The 10,536-nt window shown below is 37.6% G+C and overlaps 1 protein-coding gene across 2 annotated transcripts in view; it reads right to left on the minus strand.

Annotated features, from left to right (window-relative positions):
• Nucleotides 1-8,138, minus strand: part of GCC2 (GRIP and coiled-coil domain containing 2) — a 54,809-nt gene extending 46,671 nt beyond the window's left edge. Inside the window, exons 1-5 of one of the 2 annotated variants that reach the window (XM_026515939.4) lie at nt 7,989-8,138; nt 7,552-7,608; nt 6,289-6,373; nt 4,989-5,056; nt 630-734 (exon numbers count right to left, since the gene is read on the minus strand). In XM_026515939.4, the coding sequence (XP_026371724.1) occupies nt 630-734; nt 4,989-5,056; nt 6,289-6,373; nt 7,552-7,608; nt 7,989-7,994 (321 nt within the window). In that variant the 5' untranslated portion in view covers nt 7,995-8,138. Of the gene's footprint in view, nt 1-629; nt 735-4,988; nt 5,057-6,233; nt 6,374-7,551; nt 7,609-7,988 lie in introns of those variants that run through there. The other variant, XM_048222660.2, reaches the window with a different exon arrangement.
• Nucleotides 8,139-10,536: the final 2,398 nt, after the last annotated feature.

Here is a 10,536-nt window from a genome sequence, read left to right on the forward strand (position 1 = left end):
GAAGCTAATTAGAAAAGGAAGTGAGCAAAAATGTACACAGACAAATATGATACTGAGGTTCCAAGAATTCTGCGTAGGCTGTGACTACCTTAAGTATGACAATATACTGCACATAAGCAGTATTAAAAATGTCATTCAAAGTAATACCTAAAAAAACCAAAAACGCAAATAAGTAAAAAATAAGAAATCTCCGAGTTTAATTTCCTTTTAAAAAGTGATAAATTATGTAAATTGCATTAAGTCATAAGACTTTAATCAGTATCTCCTGAGTAAAATAATAAGGGACTTTTGGAGAAAATTAGCCCAGACCTAATAGGCAATTGAGTATTCTAGAACTGAACAGATAATGATTATTTAGAGTATGTGCGAGAATCAACTTAACTGATTCACAAAATAAGTAATCTTTATTAATTTTCAATAAAGAATGACATAGCAATAAGGAAGATTAAGCAATGCAACAATGTTGGCTCTAGCCAGGCGATTTTAATTACTTTCCTTTTTCCATATCAATTTGTTTTCTTGTAAATTATTAAAATCACCACATCAGATGCTTGTTAAGGTCTTAACTCTAAAATTCATAACTATATCAGTTAATAAATAAAAAACCAAACATTAAATTGTTGCCTTACCTCAATCTCTTGCTTCATTTTAATATTTTCTTTCTTTAGACAAAGACACTGTTGCTCAGTTTCTGCTTTTTCCAGAAGAATGGCATCCAGACGTTCAGTCAATGCCTGTTTGGAACAGGATGATTTATTTGCCTGAGGTTAAACATGGTGGATTGACCACATGCATAATTTTCTCTTCATCTTTTTCAAACCACTAAAGTAAGGATAAAAGACTTACAAAGGTCTATACACAAGAACAAAGAGAAAAGGAGAAAAGAAGTGAGGATATGGGAAATCTCAGCATATTTTCTGAAAACTGAAAAGTAGAGGAAGAACTGAATTAGAAAGAGGAAAGTATAACTTACAGTACCTTCACAAGAAAACACATATGAGAAGCTGGCAAATACTCTAGAAAACTAAACGCTTGGAAACTGGAGGCCCCAGATACTGTTAAGGGATTCAGAAATTGGGGATTGGTTGAAAATCTGAATAGGGAGTGGTCAGAATAATAGGCAAGAAATCCCCCGTGTCCTGTCTTCCTCAGAGACAGGTTTGTTCTCTGCAGAAATTAAATAGGACACGAAGTTAATGAAACAGAAATTAAATCAACAAAAGTCAGTTCTTTGAAAAAAATGCTAATGAAACAACCTCTAGCAGACTGACCAAAAGAAGACAGAGTCACAATCATAAAAATAAAAGGGAAACATATTTACATATAAATCAGAGATTAAAGAGTTAAAGAGAATATTGTGAACAACTATTTGGCAACAATATTAAAAACTGAAATTAAAGGAATAAAAATTGCTAGAAAAATATAGCTTCATTAATTCAAGAAAAAAATTAAAAAGCATAATTAATACTATAACTACTTAAAAATCAAGCTAGTGGCTTAAAAATTGTCCACTAAAGAAAACAGGAGGAAAAATTTTACAGGTGAATTCCATCAAAATTTCAAAGAACAGACTATTCCAATTACATAAGAACTTGTTCAGACAAAAGAAGCAATTCCCAAGTTATACTATAAAATTTGCATAACTTGACACAAATATCCGAGGACTTTACAAACAGGAAAATCATAAATCCAATTCACCATGAATCCAGATAAAGTTAATCCTAAAGGTTAAAATCTAGATAAATGTTAAAATCCTAAATAATCTACTATCACCCTTGATTTGCTTGCCTCTGAACTTACATGAAATGAAGAAAAACTTTAACAAAAACAAAACGGATGCAGAAAATTTAGTTTTATATCAAGTTATAGCTATTATTCAGACAAGGGTAAAATAAAGACATTTTAAAATATGGGATGACAACATTTTTCCTCCCATACATCCGTTCTTAGAATGCTACAGAAGGACATGCTCTACAAAGATGAGGTTAACCAAGAAAATCAATGACATGTCACCTAACAAACAGGGAAAGCAGTGTACAAATTCATATGAGAACGGCACAAGGCCAATTCCAGGCCAATTCCAGGAAAACTGTGAGGCAGACCTAGAGAATGACCAGAACAAATCAATGCAGGACAGAAGGCTCTAGAAGGAAGTGGTCCAAGAAAAAATGGAAAAGATTATTTGATCTATTTGACCATTGGAAAGTAGGAGTTGTTGTGAAAGACAGCTAAATTTTCATCTGCTGTAACAGCAAGTTAATAGCTAAATGTCTAAAATGAATAAATCAAGGAATCGCAGTATAACTGTATAATTTAGAAACACAGAAATAGGGGCGCCTGGGTGGTCAGTCGTTAAGCGTCTGCCTTTGGCTCAGGGTGTGATCCCAGCATTCCGGGATCAAGCCCCACATCAGGCTCCTCTGCTGGGAGCCTGCTTCTTCCTCTCCCACTCCCCCTGCTTGTGTTCCCTCTCTCGCTGGCTGTCTCTATCTCTATCAAATTAAAAAAAAAAAAAAAAAAGGAAATCTTAAAAAAAAAAAATGATTAAAAAAAAAAACATAGAAATAATTCCCACAAGTTATTTAGTATTATAATAAGCTCTTTACTTATTAGCATTATTTGCAAATCATATATTACTTTGGTTAAAATAATTTTAGTTTTAAAATTAGTTTTTCACATTACATAATGTATTGCAATATAAACTTCTGATTGGTAAATATCAGGGGAAGTCTAAATACATTCTAAATACATTCATTAAATTTAGGAGATTGTAACTGAAACAGCCGTAAAAAACCTTGACGGTTAGAGGCACAGAATGGACAGTTATTTTTTAGCAAACATAGATCTGATTCCAGCAAAGAGATAGTAACAAGGGTGACTGTACTAGAAATCCCATTCTATTAACATCAGTTTTTTTTAAATGTTTTTTTATTATGTTAGTCATCGTACAGTACATCCCTGGTTTCTGATGTAAAGTTCGATGATTCATTAGTTGCGTATCTTAACATCAGTTTTCACCTTCCCCTTGCATTTGGAAGCAGCATAGAAGTTCACTGTAATACCATACACCTCAAATTTTGACATGGAAAATATGGATTATTATTCCTGTTTTTCAAATAAGGAGGAAATAGGGGGCAGATATTTAGATATTCTGGAATGCAACTGTATAACAAGTATTTCAAGGGCTAAGAGTTAACTGGTGCTAAATTAGAAAGAAGCCTCTGTGATTCTCTCTTCAAATACAAAAACCCCCTTCTAGTGTGTATGTATTAAATACCCTCATAAATAAAATATGTCACTAACATATTATTACAATAAATTATTTTATTTTTTTAAAAGATTTTATTTATTTATTTGAGAGAGAGATAGCCAGAGTATGAGCAAAGGAGGGGAGTGCAAAGGGGGGAAGTGGAGAGAGGGAGAAACAGGCTCCCCACTAAGCAGGGAGCCCAATGTGAAACTTGATCCCATGACCCGAGCTGTGAAGGCAGACGCTTAAGCGACTGAGCCACCCAGGTGTCCCTACAATAAATTATTGAGAACTTATGTGACAGATGCAATTTTAAATGCTAAGCATGTATTAACTCAAAATATAACACCTCTATGAAAAGTAGTTATTATTTTCTCTAGTCTATAGGTGAAGGAACTGAAAGAAAAGAAACTTAGCTATGGCCAAATAGTTAGTATGTGGCAGGACCCAAAGATCTGAAACAGGGTGTCTGGTTCTAGAGTCAATACTTTTAGGTAAATATCCAGTAGTTTTAGTTCAGCTATCACTGATTAAGAAAACACAAAATAGCCAAACAAGCAAAGAAAACTACTATGAATTCACTAATACTTAAGTAAATCAGTACACTATGAATCCAAATGGTATTTGTGCACACTATGCGTGCTTCATATACTGTCTTAGCTAAATAAAGAACAAAGCAATAGTGCGTGATATGCATCAGGATTTAAAGCTCTCTTATAGTAACTATCTGGGAGTCCTTCAACTGCACACTGCTCACAAGTTGGGAGCCCCCTAGTAAGAAAATAAGACAATTTATAAACTTATGATCAAAGAACAGATACCAAGACTCAAATTATAAATACAGAAAAGGAAAATAATTACTGCAGAGCTTTGAGAAGTAAAAGAAACTCTAAAGAAGGTTAGGCCAAACTGGGGGTAGGAGAGGCATTTAGTCAGCATTAAGGGCATGTAAATAAGAATAACCAATTCAACTTCTTTGACAGGGAATAACAAAATAAAAACGGTACCCTCTGATCTAGTAAGAGTATGCAAAACTGAAAAGAGAAAAGAGAGCCTGGTTAGGGAGGTATCAAAAGTAAAGTATGACACGAGGCATTTACCATACAGCCATGGAAATGGAGAAAGCCTACTGGTAAACTGCAGCGTTATCCTGAGGGAACTAGAAGTCACTGATGGCTGACAAATGTAGAGGATAAAGGAAACAGGAAAACTGAAGAGTCTCTGAAGTTAAAAGTCCTGAAAAACAGTGCTGTCACTGGTTGTCCAGGCAAGGGTATTTGGTCTGAATATGAATATGAAGACAAGCAAAATGGGTGAATATTTCTTTCCCTAAATAGCTAGAAATGTCAGTAGTCACATTCAAGGACATATGTCTATTAACAGATTATATGTATCTATCAGCCTAAAAATCATCATCAAAGTCTGGAGCATGGGTCTTCCAAGGGGGAGAGGGAAGAGCAGGCTGTGATTAAGGCAACCCCCTAATTACAGAGTGTGTGGGATGAAGATGGGAGAGAAGAACACTCATTTTAGAACAGAAAGGGACAGAGACATCATTTAACTCTTTTTACAAGCAACCAGAGAGGTAAAAAACTTAACCAAGGGCAGGGAGGAAGTGGAAAAATAGGGACAGAAAGCCAGATAGGGCTCTGGCAGACTGACAGCTTTAAAGGATTTGATTTGTAATTAGACATTTCCTCTATTAAAATTAAAGCAATATTTGCAACTGTTGCATTACCTTAATAATATCATCAGTTCCTCCAGCAACAGGTTTTGATTTCAATTCCTCAATTTCCTTCTCCAATTCTAAATAATTATTAAAAAAATTCCAGTTCAGAAATGAAGAAAATAACTGTCTAAAGTGATAAATACATTCTTAAAAAAAACCAAAACCAAAAACAACAAACCCCTATAAATTAGAATACATTTAAGCAGCAGATATTTTGAGAAAGTATTAACTTTATCCAGTATTACCTTTTATTTTTCTTTTTCTTATGGAAAACTCCAAATAAGAAAAGTAGAAAGAATAGTATGATTAATACACTCATCACCTTAATTTAGCAATTATTACATGGACCCTTATTTCATCCCAGCCTGGATTCACTTCGCCCTTTTCCTTTCTTCTTACCCATCCTGATACTTCTGAAGCAAATCCCGGACATATTATTTTAGCTGTAAATAATTTTTTACTGTTAATCTTAGAGCAACAACTAACCTCATGTTAAACATAAATGCTAACCTATTTCATTAACTCATGTCTAGGTTGGAGCCTAGAACACCTTTCCAAACATATTACTCTCTTTATCAGAAGCTGATCCAATCTCCCTAAACACAATTTGACCTTTCCTAGTAGAAAATAAATTTCGGCTTTTAGGCTGGGCAGTTAATATTTGTTAGTCATTGGAAACTCATGGCCTCACCACACATATTAAAAAGGACACTAGTATCTACATCCTTTTGGAATATAAAGGTGAACAGGCAATCAATCAGCTTCAACAAATAAATATACTTCAACATTCCAGGAATGGAAATCTTTTATTACTTTACTTGAGGCCTCTTTTTACCTCTTTGGGCACACAACCTTATGTCTCTAACATTTCAACTGATTGCTCTAGAAAAAAAAAAGTTTTTTCAGATCAATATACAATCCAAATGAAGTAAAAAAAAAAAGTGCTTAATTTTAACAAACTTTTTTTTAAGATCCTCTTCCACTTTAGTAATTCAAAGATAACTGCAGTTTAGAGATGTGAAATGGTAAAAAAAAATTTCATATGCAAATGGTTAGAAGGTTAAATAATAATTTCACTAGATCCTCTTCCTTGACTTTAATAATTCAAAGATAACGGCAGTTTAGAGACATGAAATGGTAAAAAGAATTTCACAGGCAAATGGTTAGAATGTTAAATAATAATAGATTTCACTATACTTAGTAAAATTTTATTGGATTTAAACAAATTAAGGTAATATACTATTAAAAACCTACTATTTTTAATGTTTCAGTGAGATTGTGGTGAAGATGAATATTTTCAACTCAATACCTGTACATCGGGATTTAGCTTTCTGTATTAGCATCATCTGTTTCTTGGCAAACTTGATAAGATCTTCTTTGGGCAATGTTTCCAGCTGAAAGATGTAATGATGTTACCAGTTTGTTATAACTCATGTTTCTATTATACCACACACACACACACACACACACAAAAACATAATGTCTTCCTAAAAATATCCTACTGAATAAATCTTTATGTCAACCAAACCACATTTTTAAAAAGTAGCTAATGCAACTTCAACTCAATAACTACTACTTAAGCAATTACGATGAGATGTAAAAAACAGCACATATCCTCTTATGTACATATATTCTTGTTTAGGTTAAGACACTTCCTGGATTTTGATTTAATTGTAAAATTAAGGGACTGGGACTAATTCTACTCCTTGGAGCTGTAAAATTATTCTATTCAAGGCCTAAGTAAGTCTTTGGCTACATGAAAATATGTAAGCATAATTACAGTAACAAGACAAATCAGGGTGCATTAAGTTTTTTTTTTTTTTAAGAAATCAGGGAAATTACTTAACCCCTGGGCTCAGTTTTCTTATCTGTAAAACCCGGATAATAAAAGTAACCAAGTGTTCAGATAAGTGCCAAACACTTCGTATGCAAGCAATAAACCACTATCCTTTTAGAATCATTGACTATTGGGGCACCTGGGTGGCACAGCGGTTAAGCGTCTGCCTTCGGCTCAGGGCGTGATCCCGGAGTTGTGGGATCGAGCCCCACATCAGGCTCCTCTGCTGGGAGCCTGCTTCTTCCTCTCCCACTCCCCCTGCTTGTGTTCCCTCTCTCGCTAGCTGTCTCTATCTCTATCGAATAAATAAATAAAATCTTTAAAAAAAAATCATTGACTATTAAATGTTATATGGGACCATAAAAATTACCTCATTCGACTCTCTTACATCGTCAAGGAGTCCCTTGACTCCTACTTATGTCACTGCTCTTTCCACTACACTACATAAATCCTCATAAATTAGATTGCTCTGTTCAATGTTTGAAAAACTACAGAATCTCTCGGCAATGTTAACCAGGAGCAGGAAGTAAACAAAAAGTCATCTCTTTTCATAGCAGGAAACTTCCAAAAAAAAAAAAAAATAATAACAGATTGGTTACTGAACGAATTAAAATTGAGATCCCTTGGAGAAGAATTTCTTTTAAATAGGCCACCCCCCACCCATGCCGAAGTTCTCCATTCATCACCCTTCCACTCTTCGGTGAGCCCGCTAGTCAAGTACTGTATTCTCGTCACCTTAGATTTCCCAGCCCCAGGGGTGGCTGGTGAAGCCACACCATCTTGAACAGGATCCTGCAAAACAAAATCAAACCTCGGTGTCAGAATCTTTTCCTAATCCCAGACGGCATGCTGGAACCTTTATAGGTAAAAGCCTTTCCGTGGAATCAAGTGTAGGAAACTCCTAGGTGAAAAAGAATTAGGGAAGGAGGGGTTTGTCTCTGTGGCAAATCGTACACAATCTGGCTGTAAAGGGGCCAGGTAATCGCGAGGGGCTGAGTTTGAGGCAAGGGGGAGAGACCAGGGCAGCGCGGGGCTCCGGGGCGCGGGGCGCGGGGCGGAGGCTACCAAGCCCTCACACCGCGCCGATCCCCGAGTCCCAAACCGCGGCGCGGGAAGGCCCGGCAGGGAGGTGATGGGTCCCGGTCCCAGTCCGACCGCCCCGGCAGCGTTACCTCCATGGCAGCCGGCCCGCAGTGGCCAAGCAGCCCAGGAGCCCAGGAGTCCGGCAGCCCGGCAGCCCGGCAGCCCAGGACCCCTGCCGCCGCCGCAGCCGCCGCCTCCGCACTTCCGTCTGCGGCAGCCTCTGACGTACCCTCGGCTGCAGGTTAAAGGTTGCGCTTCTTCGGGGCCGCCCCCCGCGTCTCCATAGCTACAGCCCGGTGACGCTTCCGCTTCCGCTTCCGCTTCTGCTCCGGGAGGCGGGTCCCCGCGCGCGCCCCGCCCCGCCGGCTGCCAGCTCAGCCCCCATTCCCGCCTTTGCGGCTGCGGCCTAACCCGGGGAGGCGGAGGTTTTCGCGCGTTCACGGGGCGGGGTCAAACCCTGGTGTTGAGTGACACAAACCCTGATAAGTTTGAATCATGCCACTGCCGTTTATTAGCTATGAGATTTGGGGAAATTACCCCTCAGGGACTCGTTTTCCATATCTTTAAGTCCTGTAAGGATGATGGTAGTACTGTATTGGGGGGTAGGCACCCCGAAAGGCCAGTTACCTTGCTCTTTAGGGGAAGCCTCAGAATGCCTGTCAGACAGCTTGATTTCTAGGGGTTTCTTAGGCAGATGTGGTCCAGCAGGGTGCCGAGTGAGCTCCCACGGGAGCTGATGGAGCCAAGGATGGCCCTTCCCCTGAAGCAGGTATTTCTTAGCTCTCGAGGCTGTGAGGAGGCCCCCCAGGGAGCTCTGCCCAAGAGGGCTCTGAACTCATGCTGATGGGGGAGGAAGCAAAAGAGACAGCCTCTGTCAGGGAGTTGGGACAGAGATGGGGGAAGACACCAAACAAGAGAAGAGAGCAAGGATCCTTACTTCTGAGGGCACAACCATTAGATTTGCTGTTTGAGTGACCAAAGCTGCTGTTGCGTCCTGATTGGCCCACCTGTTTGCTGAAATGGTTTGCCGTCATCCCTACTTTCCCATCATGTTTACAACAAAGCTCATTAACTGAGGTAATTGGAATATACAATTTAGTTCCCTGGAGTTTGATCCGGCTGTAAGGATGTGAAGAGGCAGCCTACGGTATGTATCAAATAAATGGTAGTTAACTGTTACTAAGTAAAGAGAGAGATACATAACTAATAGAGAAAGAACAATTATTGTAGACAGTATAGTGTCCTCCCCAACGTCTGTTCTTCTTTGATAGTGTGTAGAACCTAGTCTTTGGCTGGGATTGACTCAGGGATAGTGCATGATGTAAGGTTGGTGACATTTGGGACTTCTGTTTAATATTTTGGTTTAGTGATAATGTTTTTTCTTTCTTTGAATATGATTGAACAAACATACAGCCCTGATTGCTGTTGGTAAACATTTGCCACTATGATGAAAGAGGCAGAACCGAGACAGTCACAGAAGAATAAAGCTGGAGTGCTGATCAATCTATGATGAGTGAATCAATAAATTATCTCTGCTAAGTGAGCCAGTTAGCGTTGGGATTTACTGTTACTTGTAACAGCATTATGCATACCTTAGGAGGAAAATTTTGCAAACTTGAGAAAAACACAAATTATTTCTCTATAATGAGCTGACTTGAGAATATATCCGTAAATCTGGACATTGTGCGGTGTTGTAAAATGAGTGACTTTCTTGGGGACTAGAAAAATAATCTCAGACAACTTTTCAAAAACTAGCAACTAACTCCTAAAAGCCATCAAACATTTTAATGTTTCTATGACAGCAAACTATTAAAGAAGAGTGAATAAATAGTTTGGCAAGTAGAATTAGAAAAACTCAAGACTTTGAGCAGTCTTTGGAGGAAAAGAGGACTTTCTGTTGCCCTGTATGTAACAGGGACTCTATGAATACTTAATTGAATCTATTACTTGAGTCAGCGGAATGGAACTTAAGCTCACTAATCAATTTTTTCCAGGGTTTGAGTAAGCTTAGACCTGCAACTACAGTGATATTTGTTCTGTCTATTAATATGAAGGATTCTAGCTATATTTTCCCCCTTCCAGTATGAGATCTGATCTAGGGTCATATTGCATTTAATTGTCATGTCTCTTTAGTCATCTTTAATCTGGAACATTTCTACAGACATTTCTTGGTCTATAAAATTGACATTTTGGTTAATTCTTTTCTATTTTTGACATTTTATCAAAACCCCCTCAAACAACCAAGCTCATAGATACAGAGAACAGATTGGTAATTGCCAGAGTCAGGAGATGGGGAGTGCGTAAAATGGGTAAAAGTGGTAAAAAGGTACAAACTTCCAGGTATAAGTTATTATTTATCATGGGAATGTAATGTACAGCATGGTGACTATAGTCAATAATACTGTATTGCATATTTGAAAGTTTCTAAAAGAGTGGTCTTAAAAGTTCTCATCACAAGAAAGAATTGTTTTTGTCTATGGTAACAGATGTTAACGAGATTTACCATGGTGATCATTTCACAATATATACAATATTGTACACCTGAAACTAATAAATGTTATATGATGAAAGTTATATCTCGATTTAAAAAAAGAATTTAAAAAATTGACATTTTTGAAGACTGTAGTCCTCCTTACC

The sequence above is a fragment of the Ursus arctos genome, unplaced genomic scaffold (genome assembly GCF_023065955.2).
Source record: "Ursus arctos isolate Adak ecotype North America unplaced genomic scaffold, UrsArc2.0 scaffold_8, whole genome shotgun sequence".
NCBI lineage: Eukaryota > Metazoa > Chordata > Mammalia > Carnivora > Ursidae > Ursus > Ursus arctos.